Source organism: Pagrus pagrus (genome assembly GCF_965226575.1).
Source record: "Pagrus pagrus genome assembly, chromosome: 19".
Classification (NCBI taxonomy): domain Eukaryota; kingdom Metazoa; phylum Chordata; class Actinopteri; order Spariformes; family Sparidae; genus Pagrus; species Pagrus pagrus.
Window position 1 is genome coordinate 641,353 of NC_140203.1, and position 21,685 is coordinate 663,037.

A 21,685-nucleotide genomic window follows, 5' to 3' on the forward strand; every position below is an offset into this window, starting at 1 on the left:
ACTAACTGCAGTGGATCTGCTGTGAAGCTAACAGGGAAGCTAACGGTGAAGCAAACACTGAAGCTAACGGTGAAGCTAACACTGAAGCTAACGTTAGCATGCTGATTTCTGAGTTTTACTTTGATGTTTGACATCAAACTTTTTCTATAAACATCAGTTTTAATTGATGACGTGACATTTCTTATCTTCTTGTACTGTTAAATGAGACACCTGTCTGAACCGGATGTTTGAGCCCCTCAGGTGTTTTTAATTAATATTTGTACAGAAAATAAATTAGTTGTAATAAAACCAGCCTGCGGGTCACGTGACCCACTGACACTTTATATCACATTTTATATTTCAGGACTTTTCTTAAAGTGACTTTAACTTCTACTAAAGTCACATTTTATCTTTACAACACTGGTCCTCCGTGAGTCCGGACCGACCCGGAGATGTTCCGGCTCCGGTGTGATCATGTGAAGCGGCTGAACAGAGGAAGCGCTGCAGGAAGTGTGTGTGCAGCGTGTGTGTCGGCAGCAGTCATGAAGTGTGTGTCGGTGTCGGTGCTGCTGTGTGTCCTCTGGTCTCACACTCACGGGCTCCACCTCAGGATCCAGAACCAGAACTCTTCGGAGGGTCTGGACGCGGCGGTGACGGCGGATCTGTCCGCGCTGATCCGCCGGGTGGACCGGCGCTTTCTGTCCGTCACCATCGACGCCAGCCTGGCGTCAGAGGAGAAGTTCATGTACCTGCTGAGGTGAGTCCAGTCCGCGTCTGTGGGACCCGCTCAGCTCCGGACCGACCGGTTCTGACTGTCGGACCGACCGGTTCTGACTGTCGGAGTCAGTTTCACACAGCTTCAGCCTGAAACCACCAGACGGGTTCGGACTGTTCAGCAGTTCACTCCAGTAAAAGTAACGAGAACTTGTTCATACTTGTTACTTTGTAGAAGTGAAAGTCACACAAAAGTACTCGAGTAAACGTCTTAAAGTATCCGAGTATCTATTAAATTAACTTAAGTATCCGAAGTACAAGTAACTGATTATTTACATTTATGTCCTGTAAAAAAATCTAGTCTGGCTGTGATGCAGCAGGTAATCTGTAATCTGTAATCTGCACAGTAACTCAAACTGTCTCGAGTAAATGTACTTAGTTACATTCCACCACCGCTTCTCAGTGTTGTTGATTACTGCTTTAACATTTTGTTTACTTCACCCGAGCCTCTAATATCTGAGTGTTGCTATGACGACATAACTTAAACACTTTTTCATACGTTTAAGAGACTTTAAATCCAAAATGGCCGCCAGGTGAAGGTGTGTGTGTGATCTGTGTTGTTGTTGTTGTTGTTGTTGTTGTTTTCTTTTTCTTTCTCCCACATTTTTAAAATGAGTTCAAAAAGTAACTTTTAATCAACTTAATGTTGTTTTTGCAGAACACACAGTCCAAATGAATAATAATCAATGAATAATTGATCGATTCTACTAATAACGTGTTGATCAGATCTGGACTGAGAGTCAGGATCAATAAATCCAGCTCTTTGTCTCCTGCAGCTCTCCAAAGATAAGAACGCTGGCGAGAGCACTCACTCCGGCTTTTTTAAGATTTGGCGGGACCAGACAAGACTTCATGGTGTTCACCCCTCAGAGGCCTCCGCCGGCCTCAGGTGTCGCTGCAGGTAACTAACTGCAGGTAACTGCAGCCGGAGCCGAACGCTCCGCTCGTCATGGTGCTGTTCTGATTTCTTTGTGCTGGAGGGGGATTTCTTTTTAGATCTACTTCCTCCCAGGCAGACGTCATCAGGCCAGACATGTTCATACTTGTTCTTTGTGGTGTGTTTACGAACCTTTAAACTTCCCTCCTCAGAAAAATACTGGAAACAAAAGTACACAAACAACTGGACGATCATCTCTCCACACAGAGTTTCATTTACAGTGAAGTACCAGCTCATAACTGCAGTAAATTCACTGCAGTTTACTGTATTTTACCGTAAAACAGATCACAGTTAATTATTGTGTTTCTACATTAACCTAAATACAATCATTTACTGTGGAAATACAGTATCTTGATGTACAATTACATCATCAGACTGTAAAAGGTGTCTGTAGTTCATGGAAATATAAATATTACATATTACAGCAATGTACTGTGTTTTCACATTAATCCAACCATAGTGCTTGTTAGCATGTTAGCCTGTGTAACTTGTTGGACCACTTGTATGCCAGTGAGCCTGTTGTTTTCCTGTTAGCATGTTAACCTTTAAGCTCGCTGTTAGCATGTGTACCTCTTTGGCCACAGGCCTGTTGTTGGCATGTTAGCCAGTTGTTAGCCTGTTGTATTCATGTTGGCATGTTAACGGTAAGCTTGTTATTAGCATGTGTACCTTGTTGACTTGTTAGCCTGTTGTTAGCATGTTAGCCTGTTGTTATCCTGTTAGCAAGTTAACCCGTAGATCATACCTGAAATGGAATGTGAATAAAAATGACACTCATCTTGTTGTCAGAACGATCCTGTGATAAACTGGAGTTGCCCTCGTGGCTGGAGGAGAAGCTGAAGAACGAGTGGACCCAACAGAAGATGATCCTGATGAGAGAAGATCTGCAGAGGAAGTACAAACGGGTGAAGTTCACAGGTACGACTTATCCTCAGCCTGAGTTTCTCACACAGTTAACAGGATGTGCTCCAGTCTGGTTTCAGATTCAACAACAACACTGAAACAACCAGACTTTGGGATCAACGCCGATCCAAAAATGTTTTGTTTTATACTTTAACTTTACTTCTTCCCTGCTGCCTTTGACACTGTTGATCTGGAGGACGTTCATTTTCAAAGGGTTTCCAAAGGTGTTCCTCAGGCGTCGATGTTTGGACCACAGCTTTTTAATGTTCATGCTCCTGTTTAGCAACTATATAAGAAAACGTCATGTATCATGTCATTCTATGCAGATGACACTCAACACTTTTCTCTCTTCTGCTTATCAATAGTTTGGGACGCTGTGGTTCTCACTTTGACTCTTACTTGAGAGCTGTACAGTTATTAATTACTAGATGTCTATTTTTTACAGACCAATGAAGATAGAAATTATCTTAATTTGTAGTTTGAATTTCTGTCTACTTCGTGTGCCTGATATAAGTACAGTTATGCTCGGGTGTGACGACTGTTGTCCTCCTCCTGTGACAGAGTTCACTGTAGACCTGCTGCACTCCTTCACCAACTGCTCGGGGATGGATCTGATCTTCGGGCTGAACGCCCTCCTCAGAACAGCCGACAACACCTGGAACAGCAGCAACGCCCGCTCGCTGCTGCAGTACTGTGAATCCAAACAGTACCGGATGTCCTGGGAGCTCGGCAACGGTGCACAACTAATATCTGAATGTTTGCATTTATATTCATATCAATCTAAAAGACAACACATTTTTATATTTTTTATGGGCTTTCCAAAGTAATGCTTGCCAACAAACGTGCATATTGAGCCATTATGCTAGCAAGGCTAAAAAGGTTCAGTAATGAAATGGTGCATTAGTTGGGGACTATTTTCAGCAGCATTTGGTGCTCTAGTGAGCATTTCAGGCATTAATCACCGGACTTCTAATTTCAGAGCAATGCATTGACAGTTAGCATAGTTAGCGTGCTAGTGTAAATTTCGAGCATGCTTTTGTTTTTTAGCACACATAAGTTTTAGCCCCTGAGATGTGTTTGAGTCGCTAACAAAGACATTAAAGTTATTTTCTAATGAACAGTAGCTTGTTTTTGTTTGTTAGCACGCGAGGATGAAGACGATATCTGCACACTAATATCAACAAACGGAGGAAATAGTGTGTTTGTTCGAGACTGTTGTCATTGTGGATTGATTCTAATTTGTGTACTTGTGGCAGCCGGACGTTGTGTGTGTGATTGAGTCAGATATACAGAGTGTGTGTTCACCAAAAATGGCTGTGATACAAACACAATACGTGTTAGGACACACACGAGTCTGAACATGAAGAAGAATGAAGAAAGTAACTGCAGACTTCACTTTAAATACTTCGTGTGGTGTAATTTTGTACTTCTTGCTCATTATTGGAGGGAAGTTCCAGTAATATTGAAACCCTGCGGTCTCTTTATCTGAGGTTTGAGTTTCACTTCCGTGTTTTCATGCGATGTGAGCTGCTCAGGAAGTTATCTCAGTGTATCTGTTCTTAACCTGTCTGGAAGCAATTTGTTGGTTTTCTGTTCCAGTTAGACAGGAAGTGAGACATCAGAGGGCATTTTATTGGACGTGGACGGTGCTGCTGTTGAAACAGTCCTGTTGAACTGAACGTGACGTTGTGTGTTTGTTTTCAGAGCCAAACAGCTATGAGAAGAAGGCGGGGATTCGAGTGGATGGATATCAGCTCGGACAGGATTTCACCCGTCTCAGAGAGATGATGTCAGAATCCAAACTTTACCACGATGCCGGACTATTCGGGCCGGACGTCGGTCAGCCACGAGACCACAGGATTGACATCCTGGAGGGGTGAGAGACACAATGACGATGTTTTTATAGACATCAGATGTTTCATCATCTGCACATTCATTTATATCAGAAAATCTAAATAATGAGACTTTTCCTTCATCAATTCTTGAACAAATTAGAGCCTGAAAAACTCGATTTTTGTGGCCAGTGCTGATAAAAGGGATTAAGAAGTACACCAGTATTTTTTGCATTGATCCATCAAATGTGTTTATCAAACCCTTGTGACAAAGATATATATAAAAGGGGAGGCATATTTTACAGTTTAACAATAAACTTTATTGTCTAAAATGACATCGGTGCAGTGTTTGTTCTCCCCAAACAGCCACATTACTTTACTGAACATCAGGTGAAGCTCTGAGTGAAGTCAGCACTCAGCAGAGACTCTGGTTCTGGTTCTGGTTCTCTGTCTCCTCTCTGTTAAGTTACGTTCATGAAGTAAAGTACATTTCCCCTCCAGCTCCAGTCAGCAGTCTCACCGGATCACTGCTGCAGTCAGGTCGATAAACAGGAGTGAAGATAAATCCACTTTTTAATCGCACAAGTTTCAAAGTAATCTCTGAGCTCTCCTCCCGTCGCTAAACGGCTCCGGATCAGAACCTGAACCAAAGAGCCTCCAGGTGTTTATTCCTCCAGAACATCTGGATCTGCACACTGTTCGTGGTGTTTGCTGTTGTACCAATAAAGATTAATCCGGTTGAATAACTCTACTTGTGCAGCCTGTAGCAGTGAACCTGTTCTCCGTCTGTGTGTTGCTGCTGCAGGTTCCTGCAGAGCGGAGCTGAGGCGGTGGACGCCTGCACCTGGCACCAGTGAGTCACTGGTTCTGTTGTGGGTCACAACCTTTAGAAACTGGTTTATGAGTTTATGACTCAAAGTACACATGAATACTACAATACTCCATCTATTTATTAACCTTTGTTTAACCTCACACCAACAATGTGTTAAAGTTAAATCAAATCAAACAGTTTGAAATAGAATGAATAATAAATACAAGTAATAACAGACGAGATCACAACTTTGGCTTTGTAGCACATAATTGTCATTTAACATGGAAATATTTGTTTCATCAAGCCAGTTTTTAATCCTCTTCTTTTTCTTTACCAGGCAGAAATTTGCTTCGATACATAACAGACATGTTCTGGTGTTTTACTGTTAGAGACGTTTAATTAGTCTAAAGAATAAAAGTGGAAGATGCAGATGAAGAAGAGTCTCTGAACATTGTGAACAACAAATCATTAGATCGATATTATGATCATTGATCATCTTTAGAGGTGAAGATTGAAACCTTTGAAATGTCGTCAGCTTCTGAATGTTTCTAAAGAATAGAACTGATGGTTAAAATCTAACTTCATGTGGATCCTGACATGAGCCGTACTGTCCTGACCGTTTTATAAATACGTATAAGGTTGATTGTGTTCATTCACTCATTCATTCATTCACTCATGTGCCCTCTCTTGTCTCCTAGTTATTATGTGAACGGCAGAGACACGTCCCTGGAGGATTTTCTGGATCCGGAGGTCCTGGACACTCTGGCCTTAAAGACCGGTGAAGTCCTGGAGGTGATGACGAGCTCTACACGTGGGCCGATGTGTCTGACTCGTGTGACGTCTGCATGTTAAACTGGATGTTTTCTCTCCCGGCTCAGAAAGTGAAGCTGGCGTCTCCTGGGAAGCCGGTGTGGCTCGGAGAGACGAGCTCAGCCTACGGAGGAGGAGCGGTCGGACTGTCGGACACGTTCGTAGCAGGATTCATGTGAGTCTGTGCACGAAGACGCCATCGAGTCACGAGACCACACAGAGACGAACAGAGCTCGTTCCCTGAGAGCTTCTCAGGAGTAACAGCTTAGTTAATTGAGTTTACTGATTACCCAGCAGCCCCGGTCTCATGACAGACCTTACAGCCTGCTCCTCACAACAACAATCATGTGTAGTCTTCAAAATAACAGCAACGTTTTCTTAAATGGTCGTCTCATATATCATCGAATCATCTGGACACAGAGTACAACACTGTTACTAACACGTGTTTGTGAACGTGTGCTGTCTGCAGGTGGCTGGATAAACTGGGCCTGGCAGCCCGACTGGGCCTGGACGTGGTGATGAGGCAGGTGTTTATTGGTTCTGGCAGTTATCACCTGGTCGACGACAACCTGGATCCTCTTCCTGTGAGACTTCTTTAATAATTTATAACTGTCTTTATGTTTTAATTGAGTGTGTGGCAGCACTTAAAGACGAGTGTGTGTTTAAGACTTTCTGTGTTGCGTTCAGGTTCATCAGTTTCATGTACAGTATTTTTCAGAGGGGAACGTTGTTCATTTTATTCAACTATATTTATTTGACAAGTTTAGTTACTAATTACTTTACAGATTAAGATTATAAAGTTAGATGATCTTTAAAAGAAGATGTTATAGATTCAACCACTCAGTTAAGAAGAGAAACTGGCTTCTTGTCTGCAGATTCAGTAGTTTTACTTCCAATATTAAATACATTTGGGGGCATCAGAACAAACTGTGAACACGTGTTATCATCTTTTATAAGTTAGCTGGCTAAAATGTTAGCAAACAGCTGTTGACTGCAGCTGGAAACTGAGTTAAGTTTCATCAAACGAGCTGCACAAAAGCAGCAAACAGCTGTTAGAGATGAGCTGGTGAACGTCCAGGAGAGGACGGACAGATGTCTCGCTCAGGAGCTGCAGAAAAGAGAGAATGAATCATGAGGTGACACCAACACGACTACAGATGACTGAGCGTAGACTAAAGTCTGATCTGAACTCTTCTCCACCTTCTTTCAGGATTATTGGTTGTCTGTTCTCTACAAGAGACTCGTCGGTCCAGAGGTTTTGAAAATCGAAGCATCTTCCAGCGTTGCTCGCAGTAAAAGAGTTCGGCTGTATCTGCACTGTGCCACCAGGAACAGGTCCTCCTGCTTTAACGTCACCTTTTATTACTCTGTGTCATTACTGACATCATGTGCTGACTCGTCCCGTCGCTGTGTGTTTCTGTAGGTACAGCAGCGGCGCGGTCACGTTGATGTCGATGAACCTCAGTAAGAAACCAGCCAGGATCTCCATTCATGCCCTCGTCTCCTCCGGCACAGTGGAGGCTTTTGTTCTTCAGTCGGAGCAGCCGGGGGAGGAGGGCCTCTACTCCAGGTGCCGCTCAATATACCCATTTATCACCGAGTTAGCCTGAACCTCCTCCTCCAGTCATGTGAAGGTCACGTTTTATCACACGCTCTTAATTAAGATTAAAGGAACAGTTCACCCAAAGAAAAAAATACAAAACCTCAGTCATCGTCTCCTCCTGATGATATAAAGTCAGGCTCAGCCATCATCTCCTCCTGATGATATAAAGTCAGGCTCAGCCATCGTCTCCTCCTGATGATATAAAGTCAGGCTCAGCCATCATCTCCTGATGATATAAAGTCAGGCTCAGCCATCGTCTCCTCCTGATGATATAAAGTCAGGCTCAGCCATCGTCTCCTCCTGATGATATAAAGTCAGGCTCAGCCATCGTCTCCTCCTGATGATATAAAGTCAGGCTCAGCCATCGTCTCCTCCTGATGATATAAAGTCAGGCTCAGTCATCGTCTCCTCCTGATGATATAAAGTCAGGTGAAGTCTCGTAGTCCACAGAACATTTCTGGAGCTTCACAGTAAAACAGAGTTGCAGCGTTCTGCTGAACACCTGAAGCAGCTGGAGATGATTTAAAACAGAAAAACAACCAAAAAAAAACTTCAAAACTCATTAAAACTTTGCTGAATTAGCTGTTAGCACTTCCTGTTAGCAGTGAACCTGTGGACGTACAGACGACTATCACTGGATCACTGTGATACTGAAGAAAACTTAAAAACGTTCTGCACATGTGAGGGGATTTATGGAGTCATCATCTCCTCCCCCGAATATGAAAAGACTTTTTAAAGCTGAATCCTTCTTGTAGCTGCTCAGATCAAAGTGTTGGCACGCACCCCGTCTGAAGTGGGTGCTCGAGCTCGACCGCATGTCGAGGGTTAAATAACGTCTCCTCAGATCAGGTTGTGATCTCTGTGATCACAGCAGACGAGCTGCATGGAGACATCTGATGTTTGAATCATCTCCAGCTGCTTCAGGTGTTCAGCAGAACGCTGCAACTCTGTTTTACTGTGAAGCTCCAGAAATGTTCTGTGGACTACGAGACTTTCCATGAGCATGGAGGGAGGAGACGATGACTGTTCAAACATCTTCAAACTGTCTTTTGTTTCTTCAACAGTCTTAATCCAGAGATATTTAAAGTTTTTGGCTCCTCTGAGTTATGAACCGTTCTGTTGTTTGTCTGTAAATTCAATCAGCAGCTGATTCAAAGACATAATAACAAACGTACGAGTGGTCGGCTGACTGTGTCCTCGCTCGCTCTGAGCGTCGGCCTTATTTATTTTAATTCTCCCGTCTGAAGTACGTGTGATTTAAAATCTGAGTCAGGTGAGAAGATCTGTCATCATGTGATCAGTAATACTGCCGTCACTGCTCACACGTACCACACTGTGTCAACGTGCTAATGATGGTCGACCGACTGTGTTTTCTTCTGAAGGTCCGTCAGACTGAACGGAGTCGTGTTGAAGATGGTGGATGATAAAACGCTTCCTGACCTTAAAGGCCTCCGTCTGCCTCCAGCTGAACATCTGCAGCTTCCTGCGTACTCGCTGGCCTTCTTCGTCCTCACAGATGCTCGAGCTGCAGGCTGCGTCTGACCACACACGCACACACACACACACACACACACACACACGCACACACACACGGACTCAGATGACATACACACTGTTATCGCTGCACCAACAGGACTTGAACTGATGAGACTTTGGTTTAGATTTTTGATGCTACTTGTTTTCTTACGTACTTTATAATGATGCTGTGCTGTGGTGAAACTTTAGACCAGATCTAACTGTTGGTTGAGTCTCTTAAAATCCCAGAATCACCGGCGGACTCACATCTGTACGGAGGACGATTAGGACCAAATGTTTTATTTCAGCTCTGACTGAAGAATTCAGATTTTTATTTTTCCAAACTTTAAACTCTGAATTCATCATCTGCGTCTTTCTGTAGGAAAATAAAGTTCCTCTGTCACGTCGGTCCAGCTTTACATCCACTTATAGTGCAGTAAGTGCAGCTAGCTAAGTGCTAACATCAGCTCACAAACATGCATCATCACCTTACTTTAGCACGTTAGCGTGCTAAAATTAGCAAATGAAAATGAAAAATACACATAACTTTGCTGAGTTTGTGTCCAAGACACTAACTTTATTGAGGCACATTGATTTATGAGCAAAATGCTAAAATCAGCATGCTAACATGCTCACAATGACAATGCTAACGTGCTAATGTTTCGCAGGTGTAACGTTTACCATTTTCACCATCTCAGTTTAGCGTGTTAGCATGCTAACATTAGCCAATTATCAGTAAACACAGTCCAGCTGAGGCTGATGATGTCATCAGTTCTGCAGATGTTTGAGTGTTGCACACGCTAACATGTCGACCTGATGATGGCGCTAGATGAAACGTCAGAGGATCAATACAGTGATCACAGGTGATCTGAGGAGAACATGAACGTCTGAAACACATTTCATGATGACATATTTCAGTCTGGAGCAGAGATGAGGTCGAACTGATCAACACGGCGAATGATCAATAAATTCCAACTCAGGTTTTCTGTGAATCTTTTTATTTGGAGCTGAGACGAGCGACGGTGGTTCTGATGAACCGAGGCAGATTTCTGTTGGGTTTATTCTTCCCGCTCCTCCCCGTGTGTGATGATGTAGCACAGAGATTTATAGTCCAGGTGTCCTGCTGCGTCGATGTTGGACGACTGGAACATCTGCTTCACCTGAAATTAAAGCAATAATCATCAATACTGCCGATCAGCTGATGACGGGAGACTTTGTGAAAAACACTGAAGCTTTAAATGATTTCACTGCTTTATACTTGTGCTCAGCACCTTCAGCCTTCTGCAGCCGAAACACTGCTCATGAAGCCTTTTTAAAAGTACACATGATGGTTTTTAAAGGGATGAAGAGAGAAAACTGCTGTATTTTAGAATAAAGAAGCAAATGTTATTTATAAGGATGCTAAAACTTTAGTAGTTTTACTTATAACAGGACAGTGACATCATCACAGTATTACTACACAGTGGTATTTCTACTTTTGTACTCGAGTACTGCTGAGTTCTTCTTCCACGACTGCATTTCAATACGTTTGAACACTTTTCCACAAATAAGTTCAGTCAGAAGTTGAAACAAGAATGTTGCTGAAGGCTTCAGTCCATTCAGGAGAAACACTCGACTCTACAGACAGAAAATGATTTATTATCAGTAATTTTGACTTTTAAGACTCGATGAACGCTGAGAGACGATGTGACTTCATGAATCAGCAACAACAAAGAAAAACATCTGCTGATAGAACAAAATAAAAGCTGAACGTTGTTTCCTGTGTGAAGTGTTTTTACGTGTTTTTGACTCAAAATTAGACAAAAGTTCAGCTCAGTAAGATTTTGAGTTTCTACATCAAAGTACTTGATGAGACGTTGCAGCATTTATCTCAGTGATGGAAGTACAAATTACTCAAGTGCTGTACTTAAGCACATGTTTAAGGTACTTGTACTTTACTTGAGTATTTCTATTTTCTACTACTGTACACTTCTACTCCGCTGCCTCTCAGAGGCAAGTATTGTACGTTTTACTCCACTACATGTATTTGATAGCCTCACTTTAGTTACTAGTTACTTTGCAGATTACATGCTGCATCAGTTTTTGAAATAAATTATATTATCTGTTGAAACAAAACACTGATCACGCAGGTTGTTAATCAGTCGATGTAACTACATGTTACTTTTACCAAAGTAATATTTTAACTTGATATCTTTACTTTTACTCGAGTATGACTTGGTACTTCACCTCCTCAGGTGTGAACTTGTCTGCTTGTGTCATCAGTAGTTTCTGTAATCTGCAGAAACAAAAAAAGGACACAAATATAATTTTCTCTACGCAGCGAAAGTGACGTCTGTGAACACGCTGAGAACTTACTCGTCTCTGTGAACGAAGCCTCTGGCGTCAGGGTCAAACATTTTGAAGGCGTTTAAGATGGTGTCCTCTGGGTCAGTACCTGCACATCAACCACAGACAAGCACAAGATCATGAAGAGACACTCGAGACAAGTTTCCTGTAGAGTGAATCTGAGTTGATTGGTTGGTTGAGATGAACAGCAGGTGGAGCTACTTCTCCAGTTGCTGCAGAAGAAGAAGACTCGGTCAAAGGTCAAATGATGGAAACCAGACATGTGAGGAAGGTCACAGCTTCTTCATCGCTCCACACACGTCTGATGGTTTCAGATTCATGTAGAACTTCTGCTTAATTTACCAGAAGGTCAAAATAAGTCAGTCTCAGTCAGAGACAGAGTTTCACACAGTTTATAAAGTGTCTTCAACTCAACAACTCTTAAAATCACCACATTTGTTAAGGGAGTCTGGTGATAGACCCATTGTGTTCACGATCATCTGCAGCAGGACAGATGTGAGTCGCAGGTCTGAGCAGCTGAAGCTTGTCTCTGTATAATCAATACTTGACTCTGACTGTTGTTTGAAGCTAGATCTTGGATGTGAGAACTTCTCACCGTGCAGCTTTTCTCCGAACAGGTTGAGGAACATGGTGAAGTTGATGGGGCCTGTGGCTTCTCTCAGCATGTCCTCCAGCTCTTTGTCCTTCACATCCAGTTTACCTGTGGAGACAGCACACCTGTCCACATCACGTCCGACAGAAACCTGCTCACCGAGTTTATCTGTGATCGCAGCTACAAACCCAAAGACGCGTATGTGTCCTTGAGATCTTCTTTATCGATGAAGCCGTCCCGGTTCTGGTCGATGAGTGTGAACGCCTGCATTAAACCGACAAACACACGTGAGATAAAGACTTTAAATGAGATTGAATCTTCATGAGGACTTTACCTCTTTGAACTCTTGGATCTGAGTTTGTTCAAACATGGAGAAAACGTTGGACGAGGCTCTCTGAGCTCTCTTGGCGCCTCCCTCCTTCTTCTTTGTCTTTCTGCTCGCCTGAAACAACCAATGGAAACGTTTTATCATCGCAACACAAAGACGGAGACGAGTGATCAGAGATGTGGTGAGATTGGACTGATCTGTGTGATATTAAAGGGCAACTACACCAGTTCTCCACATTAAAGTGTGTTGACAGGTCTTGGTGATATGAAGCCGTATGCTGTTATGCAGATGATGAACTTGTTAAGTCGTTGAAAGCAGTTTGTCTTCATATTATCAGGTCCATTAATCAGATATATGTCACACAGGCACTCTGTAGTTTTACAGAAGAAATTCAAACTCATAATTTTGATATTTACAATATTAATGAGGTAATAATACAAACTGTTTCCATCAGTGAATAAACCGGCTGCTCTCAGAGGAAATAAGGTCCCAGGACACTGTTTGAAGCTAGAAAGGTGGCAGGGTCCGCCACATATAAACAAAATAAAACTCCTTTAAGGTCAGTCTGTTTATTCAGTCATGACAACAAAGACAGTTTGATTATTTAGTTTGTTTCAGCCAATGAAGATCTTTTAATTAATAGAGTTTTAATTTATTCTACAAAACTACAGACTGCCCCTTTAAGTTAATGTCTAATTTAAAATCATAGATCTGATAAAAAGGATGAAAGTCTTTAAAACATGCAGAGTGAAGAGTTGAGGACGTACCATCGTCTGCTGCTCTGTGATGCTGCTGGTTTGGGGGCAGACGGTTTAAATGCAGCAGCTGTGTGACGCAGTGAGGAGACGTGATGACAGCGTGGATGAAGCCGGTTCTTCAGGGACGGGTCTGGACCGAAGCGGGACCCCCGGGGCCCTGCAAAGTTCCCCTTACATGGGCAGGATGTTGGGTAAAAGTCGGGTTCTCCGGAGGGCCGACAACTGCTGCTGCTGATCAGAACCTTTTAAAGTGTTTCTATTTCCAGACGCTCGTCTGGACTCACGTTTGTTCTTCACAGAGCTCAGCTTTAAATAAGACTGAGAAGAGTCCAGTCATTTGGTTTCTTTTGTGAAAAACTGCTTTTATTTGAGCTTAAAGAACCATCATCACCCATCCATCAGTCCTGGCAGCCAATAATCTGTTTATAGGAAAAACTTAAAGGAACAGTTCACCCAAACACTTTAAAACAAGTCCCACTACTTCAGTTGTTTAGGAGAGTCAGACTGTGTGTGTGTGTGTGTGTGTGTGTGTGCACAACACAGCTGATTGTGCTTCTGCTATAACGTGAGAAAGTGTAGGATGGTGAAGTCAAACAGTCGATAACGTGACAAACCTGATGCCAAACTCCATAGAAAAAACTAACAATTTAATGAACCTATTGACTTCCTCTTAGTGTTTAGCCCTAAAACTCACCATCTTCCACAGAAGACTCACTTCAGACTTCACCTCGACCCCTGACATGTTCGAGTTGAGTTAAAGTTATAGTGACGACATCTTTGTGATCATTAATGATCAGGTAAGATTCAGGTGAGCTCAGATTCTTCTCTCAGTGTCTGAGAACTAAGATAATCACAAAAGACCTGAGTCTGACTGTTCTGATATTATTGGAGGACGTCTGAGAGGGACTGTCTCTGTTGTCTCGTTGGATTTGACGCCGTCTTAAAATGAAATCTGAACATTTAAATCACGTTTGTGTTTGATAAAACTATGATCTTTGTTAAGGTGGTTAATAACACGTTGTAAACACACTGGATCCGTCACGTCACTGCAGGAGGTTTGCATCATAGCTAAATTATTTATAAGCACATTTGTAATCAACTGTGTTTAATTAGGCCGTTTAAATCATCGTCCATTCATATAAAAGGATCAATATTGTTCTCAGGAAAGAAAGCTTAAATAACAAATACACTTTAATAAAAAATAATATTCCTATTTAATAACGTAAACGTGTTTATCCTCTATACAAAGACAACAAAGACAGAAAATGTCCATTGTCTGACTGAATATTCTGAATTGTAATTTATTAAAGCTCTTTGTGTCAACATGGTGCTGCAGTTTGGTGAATGTCCACAGGGCGGCGCTGTAATCTTTCTGTCCAGCTCCTCGTTGTGTTCATGTCTCATCTTGCATTTAATGACTTGTTTTATCCTTGTTAACCAGAAGCTAATTTATAGCAGAATATCAGCAGCAGTGTGTTCAATCAGCTGAGACTGAGCTGTAAAATGTGTAAAAAGTGACAAACCTGATACCAGACTCCATAGAAAAAACTAACAATTTAATTTATCTTTGTATATCGACAATAATATATAACTCTTAGACGACTTGTTGTGTTCTATTACAAATCAACTGTGTTATCTCTCAAAATCGGCACAGAAAAGACCTGAAAAGCTGCACTAACTATAACTAGAGTTCAAACTTTTATAACAGAGACGCGCCCTCTCACCACTCCTGCCTCTGTTAAAGGAAACCGCAGGTGACAATCTTTTCAAAATGCGCTTTTATTTTATTTTTTTAAACAATGGCAAAAAAACCAGTTTGAGTTTAGCTCTTATCTGAGTAACATGCACTAGAAGCAGATAGCAAGGCAACTTTAAATTGCTAAATTTGAGAATGGAGTTTGGTAGAAACAGAGAAACAAGTTTCAAAATACCTCGGCAATGACGTACAAGACCATTTTTATTATTATTATTATTATTGTTATTATTATTATTATTATTCATATTAGCCTATTATACTTCACTCCAGTGAGTCATTGTTCTCATCTGTACTCTGGTTACATGAATATTTAATATAAAACACACTACAACATTATAATAGTAGGCAACTTCTTTAATTTGACCTAAGTAACGTTTGGATCAAAGACGTTTCCTTGTACTAAAGTATTTTCACACTGCTACATTGATCATTTTGTGTTACTTAATTTATGATTCTTATTTATTCTACTTTTGAGCTCAATACTCAAAACCACAGAAATACTGAACAAGCACGTTTACCTGAGTAAAAGTACCAAAGTATCAGCATCAAAGCGTATAAGTACTTTACTTATTATACTTCCAGGTGGATTCTGACTTTCACCAATGGATCAATAAATAATACATCATAAATGATATTTGTATTATTAATATAAAACAGCGCAAAGCCACTACAGTGATCAAGTACAAGCAGTGCAGTATAAAGTACATTACTTCCTCTGTGATGCAGTGAAGTATGGAAATACTCAGTAATGTACTGTAGTACTTGTAGTTGAGTAACACAAATGTAATTAGTTACTTCCCACCGCTGCTTTTTGAATATCTGTTTGTTTTGTAAAACTTAAACACAATCACACGTTAACTTTTCAAACGGTGAAACATGAAGTCTGATATACTGAAGAGATCTAATCTTACAGTTAACACGCGGCTCAGCGGACCGTGAACGCGTCGCATTAATACTACACTACCCACAGCCCCCCGCGTTGAGCCGTGTTGTAGGAAATCCGCTTGCGGCGGATTATTGTAATCCGACAGAGGGTCTGGACGACACATCGGATCACGACAGAGCAGCAGAGCCCAGCGGCCTGTAACAGATGCAGCTCGTCCAAGAATAAAGGGATAAAGTTGAGATATGATCTGACGCACTGCTCGCTGCTCCTGAAGGCATCATCGGCGGCGGCCGGGCCGTTTCCTGGACCATCGATTCATCCGACACCCACTGACAGCAGCTCGGCACCGCTGCAGCGCGGAGCACGGCTCACAGGAGAAGCTTTAATTTGTTAGTTAAACACATCTCCCCCCTTCTCCCTTCCCCCGTCAGCTTTAACTCAGCCCGGCTCGGCTCGGCTCGGCTCGGTCGCACTGTGCGGAGCGAAGCGCTGCTGCTGACACATAACTAGCTAGCGCGGCTAGCTCACCCCAGCTAGCTAGCTAGCTAGGAAGGAATTTATCAAGTTTAGTCAGGAATTCAGCGAACTGTCCGCCCGCAGCCCGCCCGCAGGGAGGATGTCGGCCAAAGACCCAAACAAACTGTCCACCACCGAGCGGCCCATCAAAGGTACGTGGCATTTATTTCTTTATTTTCTGTTGACGGGTGCAGGAAGTTAACGGGGCTGCTGTCACAGCTAGTTGGCTAAATGTGAGCAGGGCAGCTGAGCGCGCCGCTGGATGTCAATCAGCCCGCTAACAGTTAATTTACTCCGGGCTGCTTTTGTTTTTTCCCCGTGGTCGAGCCCGGTGGATCGCGGCGCTGACTGCCGCCTCTCCACACCGCGGGGACGGGTCAGGCAGCCTCGGCTGTGCAAGTTAATCAATCCAGCGACTGCTAATGAGTTAGCGGGTTAGCTTAGCTGTCCGGAGTGCCAGATGTCAGCCCTGCGTTTGACATTCAACCGTTAACGTGGTTCAGGTTCACCCGGGTCCTGTCTGCAGCCCAGCGGCAGGACCCGCTGTCTGTGTGGCGGCAGGCGTCGTGTGGTGCAACATTTAATGGTTGTGGATGTAAATGCAACGCTGCAGTGTTGGTAATGAATGCAGGAGGTGTGTGTGTGTGTGTGTGTGTGTGTGTGTGTGTTGGCCTGATTATAACACAACCCCTCCCTTTCCAACAGCTGTTTTTTTTTCTTTTTTAGAAAATGACTTTCTGAAGACAAGAAAGTCTTTATTAAACCAGCTGTGGAGACAATTTCCTCCCAGGACACCATGAGTCCGAGTTCAACACAGTGGAGCAGTTTATGAATCTGTCGCTCGATGACAGAAAACTGTTTTCATAATCGATTATTAACATTCTGACTCCACAGTCTGACATGTGTGTGATCAGACAAGAGGATTGAAGACGAGATGATTCTCACGTTACACCCCACACATCATCTGATTAATTGAGAAAATAATCAGCAGATTAATTGATAACGATGGTCCTCAGTTGCAGCCCTGAATGCCTAACTGTGCAGCTGGGTCAGGTGTGTTTGCAGATATGCTCAACACACACACACACACACACACACACACACACACACACACACACTCCTGTCAGGTTGTTGGAAGGACGATTTATTCTGGCGGGAATCATTTTTGAGCTCCACATTGTGACATCTTGTGACACCGATGTTGCACCAAATTCTGTGACCCAATTAGTTCTTCCTCCTGTATTCCCACTGCTAACGTGTCGACGCCTCCGTAGTGATCGGACTCATGTAGTGACAGAAACAGTCCAACAAACAGACCAGCCGTCAGTGTATCATCATGAGCTGCAACGATCAATCAATGAATTGTCAACTATTACATCAATCGCTATTTATAACTATTTTTTATAATCGATTTATCAGTCGGGTCTCTGCTGTCAGCTTGTTGATGTGAGTATTTCCTGGTTTCGTTCCTCCTCTGTGACAGTAAACTGAATATTTTTGTGTTGTGGACAAAAAACACTGATCAACATTTTGTTCTGATATTTTATAGCAGAAACGCGTTATGTTGATCCTTCGGGTCAGTTGGTCCGAGCCTTCCTGGTGTGACTTTATCAGCACCTCATCCTCCAGTAACACAATAATTAGTTAAAGTGGACCACAGTCTTCTCACACAGGACGCAGTGATTCTGGGTTTCTGCTGTTCGGCTCGGCCTCTTTTCTCAGTAGGTTTGATCACCTTCGTTTTCGCCAGCAGGACTATGAAATACAGAATCGGGACGTTTCAGCTGTTGGTTTCCATTTTTCTGTTCTCACTGGCACACGTGGACACGTGCACCGAGGTTTTTAAGCTTTTTGATGCTGTGACCAGCAAGTAGATCAAAACCAGTATCCTCGACCACAAGAGCCGTCCCTTCAGGGGGGAAGAGGGAGGAAGTGATGTCACAGCAAAGCTACACATCAGCCACTAATGCTGAACTATCTGATTTAAGAGATAACGTCACAAAAGTTCAGTTAATCTTCTCAACAATAAATATAACACGCAGATTAACACGCAGATATTCAGTTTGTTTCTGTCAGATTGCAGATGAAATAAAATAATTTGAAATTTTGCTACTTTGTAATCTGAATGTATCAAATAAATGTAAGAGGAAGAACGAAGTAGCAGAAAATGGAAATACTTAAGTAAAGTGCCTGAAAACAGTACTCGAGTAAACTGTGGTTTTATTTTTACTGTAGATGAATATCAGTTTTCAGTCTTGATCTCTAATAATTGGTATCGGTCGACCTCTGCTGTGTTTGGACCAACATCAGAACAAAATAAAGTCTGATCTGTGGCAGTAGAGCTAACTGTCTTTAACCTTTTTTACTGGAGTGTACAGGTACAGTAGACACGCAGTATACTGGGGGAAGATGTTTAAGTCTGCTTCCTTTTCTATCACTCACCAACACGTTGAGGTGTTGCAGAGGGTTTAGACGACGATGCTGTCAGAAAGACTTCAGGCTGAACACTGACACTGTACAACAGGATGTGTGATCGGGTTGTAGCTCTTGATGTTTTGTCAGATTATTGATTTAATAATGTATAAATGTGGTCTGATAGAGAGAGAGAGTGAACGTGGACAGAAGTGGAGACAGAAACAAAAGCTTTCTGTGGTGGTGAAACCTGAAGAGTAAGACGTTCGCTGCAGACTGGAGTCTCAGTCACTTTCACGTTTTTCAGTGTGAAGGTTTGCTGCTTTTCTTTGTCCTTCAGTGAGGACGACAGGACATGAAGAGTCGTTGGGTTTTGGACTGTTGGTTTGACAAAAGAAGCAACTTGAAGACGTCACTTTCGTCTCTGATGAACATTTTTCATCACAGATTCAACGATTAATAAATGAATCATGAAAATCATCATCATGAGTATTTGCTCGTCTCCTGTATGAAACAGCTGCATTATTATAAACGTGATGATGAACTGGTCACAGGACAGTTGACAGTCTGACCGTCAGTCAGCAGTGTGATCGACTTACAGCTTCAGTGTGTAAAATGTTGTTAATGACTGTTGGACAAAAACGTCACGCAGCGTTAATGAAGACGTCATCAGACACTGACTGATGTCCAGCCTCGCTGTGTGACGCTCGCTTTAATTAACATCATTTCCATAAAATAATCTGGTCATCGCCTCGAGCCGCCGCTGTGTTTTAGTGTGTAGTGAAGCAGCAGGTTAGTTCAGGTGTGTGTGTGTGTGTGTGACACGTATGATAGGCTCAGTGTGTTAGGAGGGTTTAGGAGTGTAAAGCGTTACTTCATTAAAGCTGCCCTCTTCAGGCTGCTGGTCAGCCAGGAAGTCACGCCACAAACCTGTTCTCGCCTCCAGGTTTACTTCCTGGTCGTGCGTCAGGTGCAGGAGAGTTTCTCTTGCTGGCTCCGCCCACGAGTCTCCGCTCTGCCCGTATACTTTACATTGAGATGATGTCACAGATGTTTAGGATCGGCCCGAGGGAAGTTTGTACAAGTGAGGTTGACTTTGTCTTCCTTGGGACAGTTAATGAGTCAAAGACACGCTACAGCTGCAGCTAGCAGCTGCTTTCATTATCAAAGGTTCTGCTCGTTAGCCTTCAGATGACTTTAATGTTTACGGACCGTCAGAACATCTGATAACGGATCAGAGCTTCAGGTGTCGTTTGCTTGAGTCGTCTGAAAAACATCAACTCAGTTTCTAATGAGAGAAACGCTTCAGATCATCACAGAGGAGAAACGGCAAGTTTCTGCCTTTTTTATAAATTCGATTGATTTAGAATTTGAGCTGAAACGATTGACAGCAGATGAGCTGGCAGCCATTTTGGTTATTGATTAATTGTTCTCAATGTTTTCTTGGTGAGATGCCTGAAGATGTCAACTTGTGTTCTTGCCAACTTTGATGGCCTTTTTGCTACTTTCTGACGTTTAATAGACCAAACGAGCTGAATTGATTAGAATTATTATTAATTCACTGTCTGATCAGGAGTTTGATTATTTCCTGATGGTTCATGTTCATCACTGCTGCCCTTTTCTCTGACACTGCAGCAACACAGCGCATCCTGTTGGACCTGGTCAATGGGCTGTGTGTGTGTGTGTGTGTGTGTGTGTGTGTGTGTGTGTGTGTGTGTGTGTGTGTGTGTGTGTGTGTGTGTGTGTGTGTGTGTGTGTGTGTGTGTGTGTGTGTGTGTGTGTGTGTGTGTGTGTGTGTGTGTGTGTGTGTGTGTCTCTACACACCGATGGATCTGCTCTGGCCTTCTGGCTTAGTTACCGATGGTAATCGAATCAGTCCGGCTGGCATGTGTAATGATTCTGTCCTCATCCATGATTGATGGAGCCGGACCTGACGACGGAGCACGTTCACTGGCCTGTCGTGGGCCCCAGTGTGGAGCTCCGTCCTGGGCCCTGCCCTGTGATGACACTCTGCTGCGAGCTGCTACTCGCCTGGCTCACAGATACTGTATGATAAAGCAGTTACACTGATGGAAAGTGAGCCGGAGCGTTAAGGATTGGACATGTCGCTGCAGCAGCTGGTTGTTCTTCTCTAAAGTTTTCTCCCATTTTCTGACTCATGGTACAACAATCTCTACATCGCTGTGTTTCAGTGGCTCGGCCTTTCTGTGTCAGTGCCGCACGATCGGGTCAACATAAGTCATATTGGGATTATTTTGACAGATATTTAGACGCGCCTGTCTCGATCCTATCGAAGAATCACCGCTGACAAAGTGGTTCCTCTAACGGAGTTACAAACATGCTCCACTCTCTATAACTTCTTCACAATAAAAGCCCCCCCGTTATTTAGTCGTTTAACAGTCAGCCATGTCTAAACAGATATGTTCCTCTGATCACTGAGCCCTGGTTGGTGCTGTGTGTCTGCCTACAGACATTATAGATCATGAGGTGTACTTGTGAAGCCGGCTGTGAACTGAGTGTCTTTGCAGAAGTACATGAAATTGCTAAAACGTCTCTGTATACTGACGGATGACGGTGTATTAAAATAATAACTGCACTACTCAAGTAGGATCACTGTGATCTCATAAGCAGGAGTCACACAAAGCACACACACCTCCACATTCAGAAAGTATTTCAGACGACACTTGTCGGCCCAGTGGTCTAGTTTAGTGTGTAACTCTGAAACCAAACCAGGTCGCACACATTGAGCCAATCATGTCGCTCCTCCTGAACTGGTTCATCACTGGCAGCTCAGTTTGTTTGAAACCAGTCGGGCGCCACACAGCTGTGAGTGTGATCGGACAATGATTAGGAAGCTGGTGTCTAGTTTCTGACGAGAGGAAACAAAGAGCAGAGTTGTGAAACAAGGCGTCACAGGCGCTGTAGGA

The 21,685-nt window shown here is 42.9% G+C and overlaps 3 protein-coding genes across 5 annotated transcripts in view; 2 read left to right on the top strand and 1 right to left on the bottom strand.

Annotated features, from left to right (window-relative positions):
* The first annotated feature begins 282 nt into the window (after positions 1-282).
* Positions 283-9,572, top strand: hpse (heparanase). The gene is made up of 12 exons (XM_084382622.1): positions 283-736; positions 1,530-1,654; positions 2,480-2,608; positions 3,155-3,328; positions 4,298-4,469; positions 5,231-5,278; positions 5,935-6,028; positions 6,115-6,221; positions 6,516-6,630; positions 7,257-7,381; positions 7,470-7,616; positions 9,032-9,572. The coding sequence occupies exons 1-12, from the start codon at positions 432-434 to the stop codon at positions 9,189-9,191; spliced, it is 1,701 nt and encodes a 566-aa protein (XP_084238748.1). The 5' UTR covers positions 283-431; the 3' UTR covers positions 9,192-9,572.
* A 650-nt stretch (positions 9,573-10,222) lies between these two features.
* LOC311274711 (myosin light chain 5-like) lies at positions 10,223-12,544 on the bottom strand (the record flags this gene model as incomplete). The annotated part of the gene is made up of 6 exons (XM_084382623.1): positions 12,437-12,544; positions 12,291-12,366; positions 12,106-12,210; positions 11,520-11,598; positions 11,391-11,439; positions 10,223-10,324 (listed from the first exon to the last, which is right to left on the bottom strand). The coding sequence occupies exons 1-6, from the start codon at positions 12,470-12,472 to the stop codon at positions 10,223-10,225; spliced, it is 447 nt and encodes a 148-aa protein (XP_084238749.1). The 5' UTR covers positions 12,473-12,544.
* Positions 12,545-15,927: 3,383 nt separating this feature from the next.
* The window catches only part of ppp3ccb (protein phosphatase 3, catalytic subunit, gamma isozyme, b), a 31,036-nt gene continuing 25,278 nt past the window's right edge, over positions 15,928-21,685 (top strand). For all 3 annotated transcript variants that reach the window (XM_084382338.1, XM_084382339.1, XM_084382340.1), the window contains exon 1: positions 15,928-16,498. In XM_084382338.1, coding sequence (XP_084238464.1) covers positions 16,447-16,498 — 52 coding nt within the window. In that variant the 5' untranslated portion in view covers positions 15,928-16,446. The remainder of the gene's footprint in view (positions 16,499-21,685) is intronic.

What these genes read in the sequence shown, in the direction of transcription:
- hpse (XM_084382622.1), top strand. Translation starts at nt 432, where the DNA reads ATGTTCCGGCTCCGGTGTGATCATGTGAAGCGGCTGAACAGAGGAAGC. An exon ending in GTCCTGGGAGCTCGGCAACG is followed by an intron (nt 3,329 to 4,297) that starts GTGCACAACTAA and finishes GTTTGTTTTCAG; the next exon opens with AGCCAAACAGCTATGAGAAG. An exon ending in AGGATTGACATCCTGGAGGG is followed by an intron (nt 4,470 to 5,230) that starts GTGAGAGACACA and finishes TTGCTGCTGCAG; the next exon opens with GTTCCTGCAGAGCGGAGCTG.